General features: G+C 36.0%; 1 protein-coding gene across 6 annotated transcripts in view; it reads left to right on the forward strand.

The window, feature by feature from the left end:
* ASAP2 (ArfGAP with SH3 domain, ankyrin repeat and PH domain 2) overlaps positions 1 to 22,250 on the forward strand; it is an 88,144-nt gene that overhangs the window by 46,888 nt on the left and 19,006 nt on the right. For all 6 annotated transcript variants that reach the window (XR_014851097.1, XR_014851099.1, XR_014851098.1 and 3 more), the window contains exons 10-21: positions 5,055 to 5,158; positions 5,269 to 5,338; positions 10,405 to 10,492; positions 12,294 to 12,342; positions 12,451 to 12,617; positions 13,991 to 14,124; positions 14,854 to 14,948; positions 16,512 to 16,701; positions 17,121 to 17,206; positions 17,405 to 17,520; positions 17,929 to 17,996; positions 19,624 to 19,737. Coding sequence is in view for 3 of the 6 variants with exons in the window: in XM_085056826.1 (XP_084912952.1) it covers positions 5,055 to 5,158; positions 5,269 to 5,338; positions 10,405 to 10,492; positions 12,294 to 12,342; positions 12,451 to 12,617; positions 13,991 to 14,124; positions 14,854 to 14,948; positions 16,512 to 16,701; positions 17,121 to 17,206; positions 17,405 to 17,520; positions 17,929 to 17,996; positions 19,624 to 19,737 (1,281 nt within the window). In the remaining 3 variants the exon portion in view is untranslated. The remainder of the gene's footprint in view (positions 1 to 5,054; positions 5,159 to 5,268; positions 5,339 to 10,404; positions 10,493 to 12,293; positions 12,343 to 12,450; positions 12,618 to 13,990; positions 14,125 to 14,853; positions 14,949 to 16,511; positions 16,702 to 17,120; positions 17,207 to 17,404; positions 17,521 to 17,928; positions 17,997 to 19,623; positions 19,738 to 22,250) is intronic.

The following is a 22,250-nucleotide window of genomic DNA, read 5'->3' on the forward strand; positions in this document are numbered from 1 at the left end:
TAATTCATATGGTGCACTGTTGCTCAAACTGAGAATGAAAGAACTTGAGCAGTATCAGTAAGACCCTATTCATAGAACTGTATCTCATGATATTGTTCCAAACTGTACAAAGATTATATAAAACTGAACTTCAAATCCCCAAACACCTCTGTCATCATCTGCAAAAATGACAATCAAGTTTGCTACTTTGCTGCAAAATGCCAGTGTTCAAATGTGCAAGAGCTGGGTCAATTTGGCAATCTAATAAGTATTTTTTGAATTCCAATTACAATGGCTGTTAGATTTAATGAATTCTGGAGTAGTTTCATTTAGCAAACTCTGATCTGGAGGTAAGCATCTTTTGTATAATGCAGTCCTAAATATTGGGTCTACTTTTGTTACAGATTGCTAGTGCCTCCTCTTCATATAAATAAATGCTAGCCAGATTCCTTTGTGTGGCTGCTTGGCCATGAGTAAGTGATGAATGAACCCCCTCCCCCTTTTCAGATTCTCTTTCTGAGAGGGATCACAATGAAATAGTTTAGTCAATAGAGCTCAGACTTCCTTGATCTTTTCCAGTCTTGCTTTGATCTTCCCATTAAAGTTATGGTGACTCCTAGCTTTTATTGGTGACAAATGATGGTTGTTGAGCAATGTAATCTAGTGAAAGATGTCCTTGCCCACAGCTGGGGGTTGGACTCAATGATCTTTAAAGGCCCTTCCAGCCCAAAGCCATGAGATTCTATGACGTGCTGGCAGGCGTTGGGAACGTTCTTGAACACTCTTCACTTGAGGTGCTGTTTGTTGCCTTGGGAAGTTTATGATAATGACCGTTGTGTACAAAGTCCTGTAAGATCAGCAGGCACTTCCTTAGATTCTGCCAGGCGTTCAGGACTCACTGATGTGCCAAAAACTTCCAAATTTGAGCTTGGTAGAATGGGAGATTAGGGATCCTCATGGAAATGGTAACTGCTTTGGGTTAGCCATTGACTGCCCACCCCCAAGAAGGAGTCTTTGCTGTTTAGGGTGTGTTAGCAGGCATCCTCTTTTAATTGGGTCTGTGCACAAGAGAGATGCCAGAAGAAGTTGGCTTTCATGGTTGCTGGGAATTTTTATCAGTAATACTGATACTAAATGTATATGGAAGATGTGACAAGTACACATCTTTTCACAGACTCAAAAATTAATAATACACATAAATATATTATTTCTACTGGGTTTGTGACATTTAAAATACAGGTATAAAAAGTGCTTTATGCTATAGTCATTATTTATTAATTCTGCAAATTTAGATATAGATGCTTACCTGCAGAGCATGAGAAGTACTATAATTATTTTTAAAGTTTTTTGAAAACATCAATTAATCAGTGGGTTGCCAAAGAGTTCTTGTGTAACTTACTGTACAACCCTCTAATATTATTCTTGTTGCACTGTAATTTTCTTTACTATAACTGATTTCTTTTTCCTTCCTGAAATGCATTTACATTTTGTGACCGAAGTCTAGGAGAGTAAGTGTTACTATGTTTTAATGAAAATAGTGGCATGATTTCCATTCAGATTTCAAGCAACTGGATTTTTCCTCTGAGCTTTTGTTCTGTTGGCATGAAAAGACTGGTTCTTTCTTTCTCCTCTTTGGTGTATTTTATTACAAAAAAAAAATTAAAAAAAAAAGAAAAAAGAAGAAAAAATAAAAACGTTATAAAAAATTTATCATGTTTTTCTTGGGAAAGAAAATTGTTCTAAGAAAAATAGGCGATTTCCTTTGTACTTTCTTTTGGATATTAAATCCAGTTGCTTGATTTGATGTTCTTGCAAGATTTTGAAGATATATATATTTTTAGTTAAAAGTGACTTCATTTATGAAATGGCAGAACATTGACAAATATGGTTCCTGTTCCGTTTAAAAAACCGAACACACGCAAGCACTCTTAGTGAACCTTTTTTCGTTGTGCCTGTATGCATTTCTTCCTGCACAGAACTTCCTCAAACCTGGTTTGTATTGAAACTTCTTTTTGAAATGTCATTTTGTGTACACCTTCATAATTTTTAATTTTTAAGCTTTTATTTTTGAAATGTATAAGTTCTGCAAGTTTCAGAGTCAACCTTAGAGCCTTAACTTGTTCTTGTTCCCATGACCTTGGATGAGGTCGCCTCCTGTGACTGTAGTGTTTAAATTTGTTTCTGCTTCTTTGGTAGAACCTATAATCTATTTAAGCCACTGCAAAACAGGATAAATTTTGTGTTCCTTGACAAAAATTATGGTAGTTGTGCTATAGGAAAGGCTGTCTGCAGAGGGTTCTGATAGATACATCTTTTGGAGACTTTGTGGGGATGTAATAGATAAGGGATGGATCTCTGAAACATCCTCTTGACTATGGTCCTGCAAATGTCAGAGAAACTGAGGCTCTGGGAGAGCTATAAGAGCTTTTTTGGCAGCTTTACACACAGAGATGATGAAAACAGTCTAACAATCCTGCTCCGTGGGAGCTGTGGAATGGCTAGCCAAAATTTGTTGTGTATAGGTTGAAGCACCTTGTATGAAAAGTTCTGTTGTGTTCACATAGTGGAGCTGATAAATAGGATTTTAGAATACCTCTTATTAGTTGTTACAGACCATCTTTAGACAATGCTGTTTTCACATTTCTTTCATTTTTACTTCTGCTATTCAACTTGACTTAGAAGTCAGTATGTCTTTATATACTTTGGAAGACAGAATTTCAAACCTTTCTATGGTCAGTAAAATGATTCACTAAAAACATGCTGCAAATTTTAAATGACTCACCTTTTTATATGCCTACCTGCATTTCAGAGTTGATAAAGTGGTCAAAGTTCAGTTCTTTAGGCTTGTGCACTTCAGCCTGTTCTGATCTTACTATGTTCAAGCTATACTTAAAATGACAATACTCTGAGTTAGGTGTGTGTCCTCTATCCTGAAATCATGATCCATTTCCTCCCATAGGTAATGTACATTGTTCCTGCTTCTCCAATGGAGTCGTTGGGTCTGACCCTGTTATCTGTGATTTGTATCTCTGTTTTGTGCAGTATGCAAACCAGAAATAAGGGAAGATCCTTTGGAGAGTCTGCCTATGGAAAAGGCATGCTGAAATTGCCTGGAAGGATGTTAATTGTGGTGGTGATTTGTGGGATGGTATCCCGCCTCTTAGGACCTAGATCAAAATCACAAACTTCTTGTTAGAGGGCTGTGGAAAACCATCATTTGGCAATCACATCAGACAATATTGAACTGAGAATTTAGAATGGACAATATGTTTGTCCTTAAATTCTTTTCATGAAATAGTATTAAAATTTTTAGATACCGTTCATAGTCATGAATGTGTGGAAATACACGTCAGCTGCTGCAGCTTCCTCTTCTGCTGAAATCAGGCAGGAAGCTTGTATTATTGGCTTGCCAGCTTGGCCAAACACAGCAGCTGAGCATAAACAGATGAAGGGAGGTAGCTGAAATGAGGCAGAAAATAATGCACAAAAAGTAGCAGCACAGACTAAAGCAATAGGAATGGTGCTATGAGCAGGTGTTGGAGGTCATCTGTAATCTTTACATAATTGAGGACGGGGAGAACTGAAATTAATTTCCTGTAAGGCCTCTAATCTTGGGAATGGAGTTCCTTTACTGACTAATGGGAGGCAGAGATCAAGGCATTGGTAGGGCACAATAGGCAGTGTCAGATCAGATTTTCTTCAGAAGTCAGTAAATGTATGCGTGCAGTGGTTTTTAATGAGTGACAGGAATATTTTAAAAATGTTGCTCTGGTTTTATGTTGTGCAGTCAGAGTGTAAAACCAAATAATTCTAGGTAAACAAGCTGGAAAGGAACGATAAACAGACTGGTTTAAATCTGAAGGGGTGCTTTGTCAGGCACAGACTGCTAAGTGGTAGTTTTGTAGTGCCTTTAAAAGGCTCAGATGATGTTGTAGCTACCTGGTATGGTCTCCTGGATCACTTGCTGAGAGGCAGGAAGTGGGCACAGGTTGCTTCTCTTGAAAGGGAGCACTGAGGAGTGCTGCAGCCTGTGTGGAGCTGAGCTCATGGTTCTCAGGACCACTGAGCTCCAGCAGTGTATTCAGGATGAGCCTGAAATTCTGCCATTTGGAGGTGTGGAGTCCTAAGTGCTCTGAACAGGGGTGTGGGTGGGAGCTCTGTCCCAACCATCATGTTTAGAATATCTCATAGTCATATAAGTGAGCTGCTTTGTGGCTTTTTTATTTACTGTGCTTGTATTATATGCCATATATAGCACAAGAGTAATTATGCCCATAGAGCAATGACAATAGAAAAGAAAAAAATCACAATTTTAAGTAATAGTCATTGTTACTGTATGCATTTTGAAGTCCATTCTGTCATGTTACTGCTGTTAGTATAGTGTGACACATCAGGTTCCTCATTATCAGACTCTAATTTTTTAAGGAGTTGGACTCTTGCAGCAGTGGGTCCTGCCTCTTGGTAGTTCTGAGAGCAGTGAGAAGGGTTCATTTAATCCCTGTCTCTTCCTGTCTCAGCATTATACTTTGTTCTAGATATTTTGCTTTAAATTATTCCTTTTCGGAAATGACTTTTCAATTTTCATGTATGACTCCTGAACTATGTTTCCAGGAGGTCTCTTCTGCTTTTCAGCTAATAACTAGACTCAGTTTCCACAAAGAAAATAACTTCTTCAAATCGATGTGTGTAATTATTTTTTCAATGGAAGAGTACACTAGCAATTGGAGGTAATAATAATCTTTAATGTTTGTACCCTACAATGTTTACATGAATTGGAAATCTCACTGCTCAGTTAAGTTTTGGGTAAAAACCGCTATATATGAAGGCCAAGGGTAAATCTAAATAAAAGCAAGTAAAAAGATTGGCAGGTGCTGATAATGGATACATCTCAAATGTTTTTTGTGCCCTCTGAAAAAAGAAATGGATCTTGTTCTCTCTCATTGAGGAGGAAAAGTGTGCTTCATTTGGCCTGTTGGATTAGAGCAGGAAGGAAAAGCTCTGGAACTCATTAATGGTGGGGGGATAGTTTGGTTGAAAGTGTGGAATGCATTACAAATTGCTGTTGATTATTTCAGGATTCTCAGATTCGTCAGAGTACAGCTTACAGTTTACATCAGCCTCAGGGAAACAAGGAACATGGCACTGAGCGCAGTGGCAGTCTGTACAAGAAAAGTGATGGGTAAGTACTGCTGGAGTCTGCTGGGAAAAATGTTAGGTCCTAAGAGCTCAAGCAGTGTAATACAAAATATATTTAAAACTGTCACCTTTTTTTTTTCCTCTTTAAACTAGAATCAGAAAAGTGTGGCAGAAAAGGAAGTGCTCAGTTAAAAATGGTTTTCTTACAATTTCCCATGGTACAGTAAGTATTTGTTTACAGTATTTTATGTACATGGTTGCTAATGCAGAAAGGCAAGCTATGCTGGTCTATATTTATAATTTGGAATTAGCTAGATTCCTGATGCCTTGTTTTGAATATGAGTGATATATTTTTTTAAGGCAGCATTTAGAAATATATCAAGACATACACAGTGTCTAAAAATACAGCTATTTTAATACTCATGACTGTTAATAGGAAAAAAAGGTTTTTTTTAGTGACCCAGTTCATGTAAATGTTCATATTTTACCAGGCTACTTAAAAATACAAATTCTAACTTCTTTCTTTTTTTTTTTTTCCTTTATTTTTTTTTCTTTTTTTAAAGATATGCTTGGGCATTAAGCAATCTTTTAGATGTGAGTTAAACAACTTTTTATATTTGCAAGATAAACTGAGAGTATGCTGAACCTCTTTTCTCCCAGATTTGCTGTTGTATGGCAGTCTGTTAGCTCGTTAGGAGTAGCTGTTGGGGCAAATCAAGTCTAGAAACAACTTCTACCAGAATGACAGGATATGGAGAGTTACAAATTCCTCTTTATTACGGCTACCAATATTTGAACATATTAACTGTAACTATTAAACATTTGTTAAAATTTTAAAACTTTATGCTTTCATGGTTTGGACCTTTTGCAGTTGGCTTTCAACTTGGTTTTGCTTTCCTGTAACATTTTTTATATTGTTGTCTGAAAACTTTTAAGAAAGTTTCTTAAGGCAAAAAATAACTCAGTGACAGTATTTCCCATTCTTGGTCTAATAAACAATCCTGTTTCTTGGTCCTGTTATGAACTGTTCTGTTCTTCATCCTGTTATGCCTGTTGCTATGACTACAAGTTGACCCTGGCAGCAAAAATGAATCAATCTCTCATTTGTGCATCTAACCACAAGCTGCTGCCTTTGGAATTGATAATCAGGAGTTAAGGAGGAGTGTTAAGTCAAGCCTGCAAAGCAGAGTTGTTACTACAGTTTTGGAATTTGTTTATCCCTCTTCTCATTTGGGTTTGTAGAAGTGTGTCTTTGTCAGAGAGGTCTGTTGGTTGTATTCTGTGCTGGTGTCTCTGTATGCTGTGGTTGTGCTTGATGTTGGACATGCTGTACTGGTACCAGTAGGAGTGTAGTTGGGGCAGCTCAGAGCTGGCAGAGGCTACAAAACACGCTTGTGGAGCAAAATTTGAAAACTTTCACATGCAAGTACAGTTACTGAGTCTATCAAGGTACTGTTTTCTTCTCTTTTTGTAAGCTGTCTACCAGATGGTCTGACATTTTTAGAAGCAGTAAGTTCCCTCTGAAATCATTGGAGCTGTAGCTGGAAATCAGTTTCTAAGTTAGACACTCAAATGTGAATTTAGATAGGTGGGTTTCACAGGTTTGGTCTTGATGTTTTTATATTACATTAGAAAAGTCCCTTCTTGTTTTAAAATGTACTCCTAAAAGGTATTTTCACTTATCTTCTCACTTCCTCATTATATATTGATGGCAAGTTTATGAAAAAAATTAATGAATGTTTCACAGACACTGAAACTGGTAGAAGTGATTTTTGTTTGTTAAAAATTTTCTGGGTTGCTCTGAATGTCTTCTGAGAATTTGGAAGGAACAACATTGATTTCCAAGCTTCTCAGGGTTTATATCTCCTGGTCTCTGAAATATATGTTGTTCTCTCATTCCAGCAGTTCATCAAAATGTCCAAAATTCAGTTGTCAGTTTTGTTTTCTTTATCAAATGCAGATTTGTAAATACTTTTCCTTTAAAGGCTAAGTATTCTTCATGGATTTCTCTTCTTTGGTCATGCAGCCTCTCTTTATGAGGGACTACTTTGTGAGTTTGTCTTTATAACAGCTATCTTCAGGCAGTTGCAGGTGCTTAGACTTGCCTGCCAAGTGCTTCCCTGATGGATGGAGAGAATCTGTTTGGTTCTCTATCAGTCACTGAGCTGTGACACTGTATGTGCCTGCCTGCACTGGCCTATGTGGAGAAATTATGCTTTTAGACAACTAAAAGCTTCAAAGAAATCAGCATTTGTACATTTAATGTATATGGATGAAAAAACAATGATAAAAGCCGATTGAACCATGTAATTAGGAATTCCTAAATGCTTTCCAGATCAAGAAGTCACAAGGCAAAAATATTTCAGAAATAACAGGTTCCTCAAAGTTGGATTTGTGTTTAAAGAACATTTGCTGGTTGTCTGCTAAGAAAGATTCAGTAATGAGTCTCTCTTATATTCCTTTCTTTGTCGGTCTTTCTTTACTGCTGGAAACTTTACCATGATGATTAACGGGACAATGCGAAGGCAAAACAATCAGATTTCATCTTTTTATTCTGAAGTTCACTGATATCCAGAAAAAATGCATGATGAAATCAGCCAGCCGGTCTTTTAAGTGGACTTATTTGCTCATGCCTTTCGTAAAAATCAGCTCTGTGTCATGGTACTCTTGTATTGTCTCAGAGGCCTAACCTTTTGATTCCTACACTTCTGTTTGTTGCAAGAACAGGTTGTAAGTCAGTTTTGCTGGATAGAGGGTGGCTATTTCTGCAGGAAGGAACATGAATTGATGCTCAAGTCTGTGTATGGCATGAAAGGTGAAAGCACATCTTTTCATGGTGTTCGTATGTTAACATGGGTGTCCAAAAACTTAGCAGGAGTCTGAAATTTAATTGTTTAATCAGGAAAGTGGATCTCAGAGGTTTCCTACAAGTAGTGTAATAGTAGTTATACATTTGTTAGTATTTTCCATGTCTAGTGTCTCCTAATCCTGCCAAGTGTCTGAATTAATGTGGCTAAGGAACTCACACAGCCTTACCTCCCTTAGTCTTTAAGCTTCAACTTCTCCCCAGGCAGCACCTGCCATATGATGGAAGTGTGCTGTCCACAAGCAGCAGGCCAGCGAGGCTGGTGGAGATAAACTGTTATTTGGCTGCAGGATGGAAGCATGAATGAGGTGCCATCAGCCACATGCAAAGGGTTTTTAATACCCTTGTTAATGCTGACTTCAGGTTAGGAGTTCCTCAGATAAAAGCTCAAGAATATGTATGGATTCCAAGATCACCAGATTGGCCCAGGATGTGTTCTTGTTGTAGCCATTTCTTTGGGCTCTCAGATGCTGCTATGGAGTTCTTCTGCTGCATTCTCCTCTTCAGAGGGACAAGTCCTGTGTTCATTGTCCTTCAGACCTCTCTGAAGTATTTTACTGCCTTCATTTACAGCTTCATATTTCATAAGTTAGAGAAAACTAATTAGGTCCCAAATGCACTTCAGATCCAAAGTCCTGGGGCGAGGGGATTCTCTCTTAACTTGAATTGGATTTTTATGTTCTTATAGAGCCCATGAGAAAGATATATATGAGTTGCCCAGTGTCTATATAATTAATAATTTATAAATATTTATATATATTTATATATAATTTATAACTAAATAATGAAAACTATATGCACTTCTACTATTAAAAGAGCACCTGGAATTTGAGAAGCTATTTATTAAGTGGAGAATACAATGTGGTTGTCAATAAATTGTCATCTTGCTGCCTCCAAAATCTCTCTGGGGTATAATTTGTTTTACATTGCCCAGCAAGTGACCTGCAGGTTTATTGTTTCAAAGCTTGCATGACTTTGTTTTGTCTGCTGCTTATGCTGGGCAAAGCATGAGCCTGCTATTTTTCAAGGACACCATGCTTCTTTTTTTTTTTCCCTAACAGGAAAAAAATACATAGTTGTTTCCTTTCTTATGTTTGTCCATGGTTTTGATTTTTTTTAAACTGGACTTCAGATATAATGATACTATTCTTTTTTGGTCAGCTACACTGTTTTATCAGATTTTTTCAAGGGAATTTGTAATCTTTTGACTTGTTGTCCCTTGTTCTTTTGAATTAAATATTTTCATGAATAATTTAGAAGAGATTGTGAAGATATCTACATTTCTTGTGATTCATTGCATGTTAATTACATAATGTGATAGCACAGTTTCATTTGGTAATAGTTCTTGTTTAGATGTTTAAACCTTATTTTAGAAACTTACTCTATTAATATTGTTAGAATGCAGGAATTGTGGTAATGTGTTTATGAATACTGCTATCTTTATAATCGTATTTTCTTAATGGTTTAAATTACTATTTTTTAGATATTATTGTCTCAAGCAAAGGTTCACTAGTTAAATCTGCTTTCTGATTTAATGATTCTAAAAGAAGAGTGAACCTAGTTATCAATTATAGGAAGTGAAAGCTATTTGTCAAGTCAAGGTTAAGCATGTAAGCATGTAAGGCAAGCATGTCTTTCTAGGTCCTACTCCAGGTCTGTAGAGCAAGTAGGTTAAGGGAAGTGGTTAGTGCAGAGGTGCTATTTGAAAAGTCTTTGTAGCATTTATGAATCTTCCAAAATGCAGGTTCCATGTGAATTTTGCTTTTAGTAGAACATTGTCACCTCCTATTCAAAAAGGAACTAAAATAGCTGAGAGGAACTTGACTAGAAAACCTATATCATTATAAAATATACTTTATTTCAGTGGATTTTTTAGTAATCAGCTATCTCAGTTTAGTTTTACATGTGTTTGCTGCATGACTTCTCTGTGCAAACTTCTTATTTTCCTTCACTTGTGTCCCTTTACTGATTTAAAAATCGAGCATTTGTTCTAAACTGGTTATCTGGGGATCCCTTAAAGACATTAGCAGGAGTCAAACTAGTTAATTATTGAAAATTAAACAAGTAATTTTTTTTAACTGAATGTCTGAGTGTTAGGGGATTAAAAGTAAGGATGAACCTGTCTCTTTTTCATGCCCAGTTCCTTCAGGTAAGTGTCCTGGTTAGTGGTAACTGAAGATATTCTACTCTTCTTCCTTTCAAAATTCTAGTGTCTATCCAGTTACCAGGAAATAAAATAGTCAAATACAAGTGGTTTACAAACCACGATACAGAAGGAAACATGAATCAAAACCTGGGTACCTTAAAAATTAAACAGCCATTTGTTGAGTCTTTTGGCCCATGGGATGTTCTCCTGTGTTTTCAATCTGCAGGGCTCAGTCAGTATTGATATACTAAAATGTTTATGTTTTGTCTTCAAATAGGCTAACCGACCTCCAGCAAAGCTTAATCTCTTAACCTGCCAAGTGAAAACAAACCCAGAGGAGAAAAAGTGCTTTGACCTCATATCACGTAGGTTTGTTGTTCAGGTCTTTTTACTTGCAGCTCATAGCAGAATTTTGCATTATTTCTGTAGATGTGTCAATACTCCACTTGAACATTTGCGCTATTGTAGGATGCTTTCCTTTATTAAATGCCCTTCCTATGACAATTTGATGTTTCAGTTGTTTTAGCACAATGCAACTAACTGTGCCTGTTTCTTTGGAAAACCACTTGTTTTTAAAAGCTGTGTTCACTCTTTTTTTCTGTAAAATTTTTTGCTGTCCTAAAGTAGAGTATTTTTTGCTGTGACATCACTCTTCATACTGAAAATGTGCTAGCTGATCATCTTGAAAAGTTGCAACTTTTGCATGAGATCGAAAGATGCTTTTAAAACTTTTTAAAATTTAGGTCTGGTGGTTGCTATGCAACTGTGAACAAAATACTGAAAACATTTTTTCGTTTTGTTGTCTCATAATAGATATAAAGGTGAGATAAAGAATCTACATGTTAAACCCACCAAAACTGAATAATTTTGGGATTGGAATGGGATGATATGAAATTGTATAATCCTTCACAAAGGAATGTTTCCTTTGTGTTCTCACTAGGATATTTTATTGAAATATGTATCTCAAATTATCTAGGGAGAAGAATATAAATGTATTCCTCATTTGTTCCTTTATTGAAGCATAAAGTTCTTCTGTATTTGTAAATGTAAGCTATGCTGCTTATGTGAATGGACTTGAATAGTTGTGTGCAACATACAGCTAATTCATTTCTGCTCAGGCAACTGGGTTTCCTTGTTTACTTTTGCACTTTCTTTCTTTGTTGATGACCACATCATGTTTTGCCCAGTATCAGCTCACTGCAATGTTATCACACACTTGACAAGGCATAACTGGCCTCTTAGCCTTCTCCAGATGATTTTTTCACTTCATTTTACTACAGAGTTTAAAAAAAAACCTCCTTGTTCTTTATGAAATGCAAATTGCTGTATCATGTCAAGATAAAATCTCTTTATGTAGCACTTTCCTTTCTGTTCTTTCATATATCTTTACTCTCTTAATATTTTCCATGCTTAAGGCTATCTTTTAATACCTTTTAGCCTGAATATTTTTCAAACTTTAGAAATTTTCATCTTAGAATATCTTTTTGCAAGTAGTTTTACCCTGTTGTTCTCATCAACTAGTCTAACTCCATCTCAGTCATTAAACTATATCATATCTCATTTAGCTACGTAGACTTAGTGTATTATGCTTTTTTCTTTAGTAGTACACTATGATAACAATGCTGAGAATTAAAAAAGTGGTAGTAAATTGAAAATTGTGATTTAATTGAAACAGCTTGAGGCTTATGCTGGTTGTAGTTTGGACTTTGTGTCTGGCAAATTTGTTTTGCCGTTTGTGATTACTATGGGGCTCATTTGGATTCTTAAATCTTTCTTATGTACACAGATAAACTCAAATATGGACTCTATATTTTACTCCCCTCCCTCCCAGCAGAGGTTTATATTTGTGATTACTGGGGTTATATCCAGAACATGGAACATTTCCTTTGTCTCCTGCTGCTCATGTGATAAAAGCACAGCACTGAAGAAAACAGCTTCTGTTTAAAATGCAACAAGCCACCTTGTGTAAACTTGGATGTAATCATAGATGAACTGTAGGTAGTAAGAGTGAAACTTGTTAAATAGACTTTTTGTCTGTCAACACATTCCAGTGATGAGACTAGAGACCTCAGGAATCAAATAATTTTAGATTTTGTTAAGAGATTTCTGCAAGATGAGTCTTTCAATAATTTTTTTTAATCAGTATATGAATTATTTATTGTGCAGACGACAGAACATACCACTTTCAAGCAGAAGATGAACAGGAATGTCAAATGTGAGTTACTTTGCTAATTTTATTTTTGACACTGGTGTTCTACTGAGACTTACTTTGAACTTCAGAAGTGCCAAAACACTTAATAGCCAAATATTACTGCCATTTTAGATGGACATCTGTGCTACAAAACAGCAAAGAGGAAGCTTTAAATAATGCATTCAAAGGAGATGATAACACAGGAGAAAATAATATTGTCCAGGAACTGACAAAAGAAATTATATCTGAAGTCCAGAGGATGACTGGAAATGATGTTTGTTGTGACTGTGGAGCACAAGGTGACTCAATTAAGCGTATTTCTAATTGGTAAAAATTCTTTGTCTCATGAGAATATTTAGGCTAATGTTTTATGCTTTCACTTTTACTCACAAAAGTTATACACATAGTAGAATGTGCTAACAATTTATTGAAACTACTTTGGTAAGACTGATTTGCTATATGCTTATTGTCAGCAGGGAGAAAAGTTACTAAGAAGCTTATTTTTCTCCCATGGATTCTGCTAATTGTAGCTTTTTTTTTACATAAATCAAAGTAATGTATATGAAATATGGGTTAATAATGTAAGATATAGGTAAAACTGAGCAGCCATAAGTTGCTTGAAGCACTTTCTTAATACACCTGTTTCCTTTTTTTTTCCTATTTTTTTTCCTTATGTTTGACTAAGTGAGAAAGGGACTATGTCTAAGGCTGTACTCATTTTGAGAAGAATGCACCTGCTGACTATGCTTTGCAGTGTTGGTTTTGCTGATCAATGAATTTCAACTTTAATCCTCTTCAAATTATTTTTAAAATCCTGCTGTTTCCTATGTTCTTTTATGTTACAGAGAAACTGCAGGACTTAAGGTTTTTTTGATGTGAAACTGTAGCTGAAAACATCAGATCTGATGCTGTATGCACTTTATAAATCGATAGTTACTTCCAGCAATAGATATTGTATAAGAATACGGGAAAAGTCAATCCTGCTGTCTTAAAAAAAGAGCATGTAAATGGCAACTACCAAGCCTTTATCAAACAAATGAATTACTAAGCTGTCTAAAACTTCAGAAATTAATTATTTGGCTGGAAGATGAGGGAATGATGTACTAAATGCAAAATACCAGGAGAAAAGACAGTTAAGGGCCATGAAAGGAAAGGGATGAGCCTTAGTGTCTTTGAAGTAATTGAGTGAGAATCTTGTACTGTGTGCACTATCTGTATTTCTGAATCGCTTCTACTTCACTTAGTCTAAAGTCTGTATCTGAAGTGCAAAAGAACCCCAACCCTGAAAACATTGTTATTTCAGTTTAAACTGCGCCTGTACTCCCAACTGAGAATGTGACACTGTTATACTAGTGGTGGAAAAATGCAGTTCCTGAAAGTTGTTTGAACAATGACAAACCAATGGAGTGGTTGAGGAGTTCCCTTGGATAGCAATGTCCTTCACAAAAATAAAATAAAAGTTTCCCTTTCCACTTCTTTCAGCATTAAAAAAAAAATTAAAAAAAAAAATCCTAGTTTTGCTTCCAGGTATAGTAAATGTAAAGACATAAATTAAAAAGAAAATAATGCACAAGAATCTTATTTTTCAGAATTTCATTTCTATATACTACATTTTCTAGAATGAAATAATTGCCTGAATAAATTTTAATTCTGTGAGTGCTTTCTGTTTCAGATCCTACCTGGCTTTCAACAAATTTGGGAATTCTAACTTGCATTGAATGCTCAGGAATCCATAGAGAACTTGGTGTTCACTATTCCAGAATGCAATCACTTACATTAGATGTGCTGGGAACATCTGAACTTCTGGTAATCAAATTGCTTTTATTAACTTAAAAATAGTACTGTAAAATACTTTTAACACAAGTATATTTTTGTCACTTTAGCAAGATGTTCCCATCCTGAAGTTGCCTCTGGATAAACATAATTTAAGAAAGCTTAATTCTTGAAGTTTGATGGAACCTGCTGGAACATAGTGTCCTACTGTAAACTTTTTCTTAGAATTCAAATTAGTAGAGGCTTCATATTTTTTGTGTTTTCAAGTATTTTTATCCTTGGTTGCTTTTTAAAAGAACACAGCTGTTTGACATATAAATGTGCCTCAGATTAAAAATTGAAGGGCTTCACAAATACCCCATTAATTATTTAGCATTATTTTAGAAGAGAACTTTAATCCCCAAAGGAAGAAAATGTATTCAGCTTTGCTGTGAACTTACACGAAGAAGTTACCACTTATCAGCTGCTCTGTGACAGTTCATATGTGTATTTTGTACCCAGCACAAAGTATTTGCATTTATTGTAAGGTCTGGTGTCTTGATGGATTATTCTGCAGTTACTTGTTCATGTATTAAATCCCAGTTGAAAATTCACATCCAAAAAAGTACCTAATCTGTTCATTATCACTAACATAGTAGCAAATCAAGGAATCAGAAATAAGGGGTCCCAACTCTCATTTTCCCTTGTCCTCTCATTGTTATATGTGTGGCCAATAACTGAACATGTTTATTAAGTGAGCTGTGGGGTTTTCTTTTTTGACAGCTTGCAAAGAATATTGGGAATGCTGGATTTAATGAGATTATGGAATTCTGTCTGCCAGCTGATGAGACAGTGAAACCTAATCCAAGCAGCGATATGTAAGTAAAGAGGCACTACTTCTGAGAAAGGCAAGCATTTGATTTAATATTGCTAAGGGTCTGTGCCACTATGGTTTGCACTGGCAGGCCATGGAAGATGTGTAATGTCTTATTTATGGTCTTATAGCCGAGGAGTAAATATTTCTTCTGGTGCTTTGCGTGTCTGTTTTATTGAGTTTTTTCTGACTGTACCTTCCCTAATAGTAAGGAATATCTTACCAACTCTTTGAATCATGGTTTGTGGGACAGAAACAAATTAACCATGACTTGTTGGGAACTTTAAAGACATACAAGGACAGGGATTCAAACCAAAGCAATTAATTTTGTGCTATTTAAAAACGAAATAGAAATTGTAGTGAGGAGCACATTTACCTGAGACACAGAAGAGTGTTTAGGAACTATACCCAGGACCAAAGTTGGTAACTGTGTGGAATGAAGACAGAACATTTAACTGAATTCCTCGAAAGCACTGAACAGTGATGGCAGAGATACAGCAAGGACAGCTGCCTACTTGGCTGGATACTATTCATCATAAAAGAGCCAGTAAACAATGCAGAAACAAATCCAGAAGAATTGGCTCTGGATGAATCCGATTTCTCATTATATGGACTTTCAACAGTCTGACAAAAACAGTGTTAAACAAGGCAGTTTAGACTAATTTTTGACTATCACTATCAGTTATAATGTAGAGTATTAATATTAATAGTTTAAATTACTAATAATTTTACCGTATGCTGAATCAATATAGTAAGAACACTTCTAAACATTTGTATTTTAAAAAATCATTTCGTTTGATACCTCTGCTTATGAAATTTGAGGCTATTTTATTGAAATGAGAACCTGAATACTATCAAATTCTTTATGAACAAGAGTTATCAACTGATCCAATTTATTATTATTTATTGGGGTATTTTACTTGCCCTTACATAGTATACAGATTGTAAGATATGACTTTGTTAAGTGCTTTCTGTGCAGTGTTGTGTACATCCCAAGAGTTGGTAAGGAGCTACGCCTTTGGGAGGCATGCAAGCTCCTGTCTTGCTGTGATGGGGAGTAGATATGCTACTGGGCATCAATAGCAAAAGTGGTAACTCGTGCTGATTCAGGTGTACCAAGTTTTTATCTCAGTTTAGAAATGTAACTAAAAGCTCCAACACATCCTCCCTGTTACACTTGTAGTGAAAAGTTTAAAGAACATACTCACTGCTATGAAGGCAAATTCAAGGCTTGGATAGTCTGTGCAGAGGTAAACAAAAGCCTGCAAGGCAACATAAACCAGCATTATGAAGCTTTGATGTATCTTCTGCACATAGAGCTGGGTAGTCTTGATCTCATCATCATCACAGAGTTTGGAGGTAGAGATTCATGGTCTGTCTTCGTATTGGATATTTGATTCATGTTCTGTAACTACATTTTGTACTTGAAATATGAGACTGCATGGTTACATGCATATTTAAAAAGAAAAATTATCATAATAATTTCAAATTACTTGCATGTATTTATGGAAATGCTAATGTGTATCTTCTGCAGAAAGTTATAGAAGTAAATCATATTCAATTTCAGGAATGCAAGAAAAGATTACATTACTGCCAAGTATATTGAGAGAAAATATGCAAGGAAGAAGCATGCTGACAATGCAGCTAAATTGCATGCTCTTTGTGAAGCAGTCAAATCGAGAGACATTCTTGGATTAGTTCAAGTGTATGCTGATGGTGTGGATCTCACAGAAAAAATTCCACTGGCCAATGGCCATGTAAGTGCTGTAAATTTTATTAGACAAATTGTTGTAAAGGCAATATGCATTCATTAATTAAAAATTATTTGAAAATAACATCTGAAACACTGTTCTGAATGCATGTTCTTTTAATGATGTACTTTAACAATAACAAGATACTAAAAAGTTTAATCTAAAATTGTTTCTAAGTGCTATTGTATTTTAAATTTATTAAAACATTAAACATTAAATAATTTAATAATCTGTTAGTTTTCAACTGATTTATTTATATACTTTAAAGGAATGAAAGGGACACAATAAGTCTTCACAGATGTTTTAATGGTAGCATGTTTGAATAGTTTGAATTTGCATGTTTTAATTGATTTAATTAATATCTTACTAAAATTTCTGCTTCTTCTTTAGAGGAGACAAATGTTTTTTTTTCATTTTATTCTCAGGAGCAAGATGAAACAGCGCTGCACCTTGCTGTTAGATCAGTTGATAGAACATCCCTTCATATAGTTGACTTTTTAGTGCAGAACAGGTAAGTGTATGGAAAGCAAAATATTGGCATTGCTTTTATGTCAAGTAATACAAATACTAAATAAATACAAATACTAAAGTACTAAAGCTTATTTACCAATGTAATTTTATTATTTGAAAATCTTCTAAAGAGAGCGTTTTAATAATACAGAGTAGGAAACAAGTTTAATTGTCTTTGTTCTTTCTTGTACTCCAACAGTGGCAATCTAGATAAGCAAACCTGTAAAGGTAGCACAGCCCTGCATTACTGCTGTCTAACAGACAATGTTGAGTGCCTCAAACTGCTGCTGAGAGGGAAGGCTTCTATTGAAATAGGTAAAAGGGTAATGTGTACTTCAATTTCCTATTTGTCATTGCTTCAGATAAGAAACAGTGAAGTTGGAATAAGTGCATTTTATAATCTTCATTATTAAAGAATTAATATGTAGTGTTTATTCCATGTTTAAAATTGACTTAATTATATTACACTTAATTTTTAAACAGATTTAGATTTTTAACTGCTGTTTGGTTTCATGGCTATCATTCATATGTATGTGACATCTCAAACTGCTATGGCTTGTCATGTGCAGAGGGTTGGTATGAGTTGAACCTACATATGAGGGAAGGAGATGAGTTTTAGAGTGTGTTGGCCTAGTACTTCACTATGTATCTGCAGGTCTTTAGAAATGGACATGTTAATGGTGACACCTTTCATCATGCATTTCTTTTTTTGCTGTAATATAGCAAACGAAGCAGGAGAGACGCCACTTGATATAGCTAAACGTTTAAAACATACTCACTGTGAAGAGCTGGTGAGTATTGTGTCTTTCTGTGTGTGCATTTCCTGTCTGAACATTTAGCAATTTACAGTTGAATATTCAGTGAATATATTCCAGACGCGATAGTGGTGTGCTAGAAATAGTTATATCCTTAGAAATAGTTATATGCTTTATATATAAAGTTGTATGCTTTTAAGAAGAAAACTCTATTTTTCTTTAGATGCATCAGAAATGCTAAAGTTTTTGAGGCTGGGGGGTGGATTTTATTGAGCTATTAGTCACAGATCCACAACTAAGATTCCCTGAGTAGGTTTTCAGATGGCACTAAGTTGGGTGTGAGTGTTGATCTGCTGGAGGCTAGGAAGGCTCTGCTGAGGGATGTGGATGGGCTGGATTGGTGGGCTGAGGCCAGCAGTATGAGGTTCAGCCGAGTCCTGTGTCCAACACTGGGTCACAACAACCCCTGCAGTGCTACAGGCTGGGGGTAGAGTGGTTGGAAAGCAGCCTGGTGGAAAAAGACTTGGGGATGCTGGTCAACAGCAGCTGAACATGAGCCAGAGTGTGCTCAGGTGGCCAAGAAGGCCAGTGACACCCTGGCCTGTGTCAGGAGTAGTGTGGTCAGCAGCACCTGGGCAGTGATTGTCCCCCTGTACTCAGCACTGGTGTGGCCACACCTCAAATGATGTGTCCAGTTCTGGGCCTGTCACTTCAAAAAGGGACTTTGAGGTGCTGGAGCGAGTCCAGACATGGGCAACAAAGCTGGTAAAGGGTCTGGAGCACAAGTCTTATAAGGAGGGGCTGAGAGAACTGGGGTTCTTTAGGTTGTTGTAAATGAGGCTTGTGGGACCTTATCACTCTCTACAACTACCTGAAAGGAGGTTGTAGACTGGTGGGGATGTCTGTCCCTTCTCACAATTAACAAGCAACAGGATAAGCAGATATGGCCTCTGCTTGCACCAGAGGAGGTTTTGATTGGATAGCAAGAAAAATTTCTTTTGGAAAGGGTTGTCAAGCATTGAAAGAGGCTGCCCAGGAGAGTGGTTGAGTCACCTTCTCTGGAGGTATTTAGAAGTGGTGTAGATGTGGCACTTAGGGATATGGCTTAGTGGTGGATATGGCAGTGCTGGGTTCATGGTTGGACTTAATGATCTTAAAAGTCTTTTCCAACCTAAATGATTCTGTGAATCTAGGAGTCTGACATGTCCTTGAAATCCAGTTACTAAATGGATTTTTATGAATGAAGGCCATGTGTGAAGGCCTTTGAATTTTCTTGTTGCCCAGAGAAGTTGTGGATGCCCCATCATATTAGTGGGGTCAAGGCTTCTTGATAAGTGATTCTGATTCAAGAAAAAATTGCCATTGCATTTAATTTCTTTGAATTGCAATTTCTAAATCAAAGCAAATACTATGTGGTGCTTCTTGTCAGAAAATGGAGAATGGATCTACAATGATTAGTGAAAAGTCTACTTACTTTTGATTTGTTTATGTTGTATTTGGTAACACAGCTTAATTCTTTAAACTTAATTCAGTGCAATTACTTTCCAGATCACTGAAATCAAGATTCTTCTTATATGTGAGAATTGGTTTGTTTGGTTTTAAATATATTGTTTTAAAATAAGTGCTGCACATAAATGTCAACAGTCATCTTTTTTTTCCTTAGCTTACCCAAGCACTCTCTGGAAGATTTAATTCTCATGTTCATGTAGAATATGAATGGCGGTTACTTCATGAAGATCTGGATGAAAGTGATGATGATGTGGATGAAAAGCTGCAGGTTTGTATCAACATTATTTTTACATACACAGTACATTACTTACACATATGTATGTAAGTGTACTGTTCATAGTTATCTCAGTAACTTTGCTTTTCACAATAGGTATGAAGACACTGTGAAATAAAGTTCTGTAGTAAAATGCAGTATCTTAGATTTTTGTTTCTTAAATTATAAATAGTTAGTCCTCTTTTTCCTCTTAAAATGTGACCGCGTGGTGCCAAATTATAATTAGCCTATGTTATATCTTTTTTTCAATGGAGTCAATAGTTGGTTTTAATACATCATGAGTATTTATATCTGCTGATTGTGAAGCAAATCTAACATGAACTGGGAAAATTGCTCTGTTGCAAAATACCATTTTTACAATACTGTGTATGCAGAACATTTTTACAATAGTGTGTGTGATTCTTTTCCCCATTCCCTGTCTCCCTAGTCCAAGATAGCTTTTACCTCTGTTGCTTGACTTGAGCTAGCTAGTAACAGAAGGTGTCACAGGCCATCCCTTTCAAAGCTACCTTCTGAGACTCCTGAGATTTTTCCTTAGTGTTTTGGTATCTGTGAAAGAATCTGGAATCTGTGAGCTGCTAGATCTAGTTCTTCTGCATAAGCTTTCATAACTTCATTCCCATATTTATGTATTCCTATATATATTGTCACCCTCCAGATCATAAAAAAAAATAATGATGATCATTTTGATAAAGCAGATTGATACCTTTAGAGGTCTCATTTTTTCCAGCTGCAAAAGTTTTTTATAATTCACAAATAGAAATCCCTTTCTGGCATGCTCTAAATTTGTTTTTTGATTTGTTCTTTTCCTTCACTTTCTGCATTGTTGCTAGTTGCCTTCTGCAGTTGAATGTTCTTTTTTTGACTAGTCCCTGAGCTCCATCTCATACAGGAAGGTATCTGCTGCTCAGCAGTGTGGCTAAAGTAATGAAGCTCCTACTTTGCTGCTCACTATTAATAGGTTTATACTGCAGGGACTTTTGAAAGGAGATTAAAGACTATTAATCACAGAGTAGTGTCTGTGACTGCATTGTTCACACGGGTGAACACTGCTGTTGCTTAGGATCACATCAGAGTTTTGCTTATAAATGTCAATCTATTTGGTTTGTCTTGCTGGTAAGATAACTGAGTAGATTTTGTATTCAATGTCAAAAAGGGTCATGCCTGAAATTTAAGTTCTTTTAGTCCAGAGTATTTAATATAAAAGAGAGTCTAACAAAAAAAAAGTTTAAGACAATTCAACTGATTCCTGCTGTTGTACACCGGGGCTGCCTGGTCCTACCTCAGCTTTTGCCTTTGGCACACATTTGTCCCTGTGCTGAACTGCTTCACTTTGGTGAACCAGTAAAAAGCTGAATCATCACCATGGAAAAGAATTTTTTGCTGGTTTAGAAAGCAAAAGGAAGTGTGGGCTGAGAGTGGAGAGGTCAGGGAATAGAGCGTTTCTGCCAGTGAGGAGTGAGGCTGCTAAGCCAAAGTAAAGGTAGGGACTGTCATGTACGTAATTGTGATAAATCTTGGAACTTTAATGCTGTGCTATAACTCATCCAAAGGCCCTACCTGACCAATCCAGAAGTAAGCATTGAATGTATTCAGAGGAAAATCAATTGCTTGTTAGTGATGCTCTTGATGTAAATCTTTATTCTGCCTAAATGTTACTACTATTAATAGTTATTTTAATTTCATACAGACAGTATGTCAATATGGCATGTTTATCTAGAACTATTTCTGAAGGTATATTTATGCTCTCTGGGCTGTGGATTGTTAAAGCCCATTCCTGTACTAGCCACATGAATTTGTAACTCCAGATATTTTAATTATCATCTGATAACAATAATGACTCTGCTTGCTGTTGAAACAGGAGGAGTAAAGCTAAGTGCAGATGATTGCTGTAAATCTCAAAGACAGCTAATTAGATATCATTTGATAATGTGTGTGGGATGAGCAACATTCCATCCCAGCTGCCAATTGAAGTAATCTCCCAAACTTATCCAATGATACTAGTGAGGTAAAAAGAGTTCATGAGAAGTTTTGACAACTCATTCATTGTAGGCTGAGCTACAGGTAGAAACCTTAGAAGAAACTGTGTATGGGTTTTGAGGTCATGTTCATCTATTTGGGATTTCGCTCTGCTGGACTTCAGGTGATGCTTAGGACCTTCAGTTGTTTATTTAGTTTTAAAAATATTGCTGGATATTTTGATGCAGGGAAACTTTACTTGATCCAGTCTGAAAATCTGTATTGATCATCTATAGAAGTATAGTCTTGTGTACATAGGCATGCAGTATTATCTTGTAGAAGTGTGCTACAGGAGAAATGAGAATATATTAATTGTTTTGAAGTACAATTCACCGTTAATCTTTTGTTGTTGTTAATGTGCATAGTTACTTCGTCTCAATGAGGGCAGAATGTAGGTTTTAGGTTACGTATTAAAAGCAACAAAGTGCATTTTAGAAGCCATTTTTTCTTTCTAGAAACTAATAACTTTCTATCAATTAATTGAGTGA

This window comes from Lichenostomus cassidix, chromosome 3 (genome assembly GCF_008360975.1).
Source record: "Lichenostomus cassidix isolate B80296 chromosome 3, HeHo_3.0, whole genome shotgun sequence".
NCBI lineage: Eukaryota > Metazoa > Chordata > Aves > Passeriformes > Meliphagidae > Lichenostomus > Lichenostomus cassidix.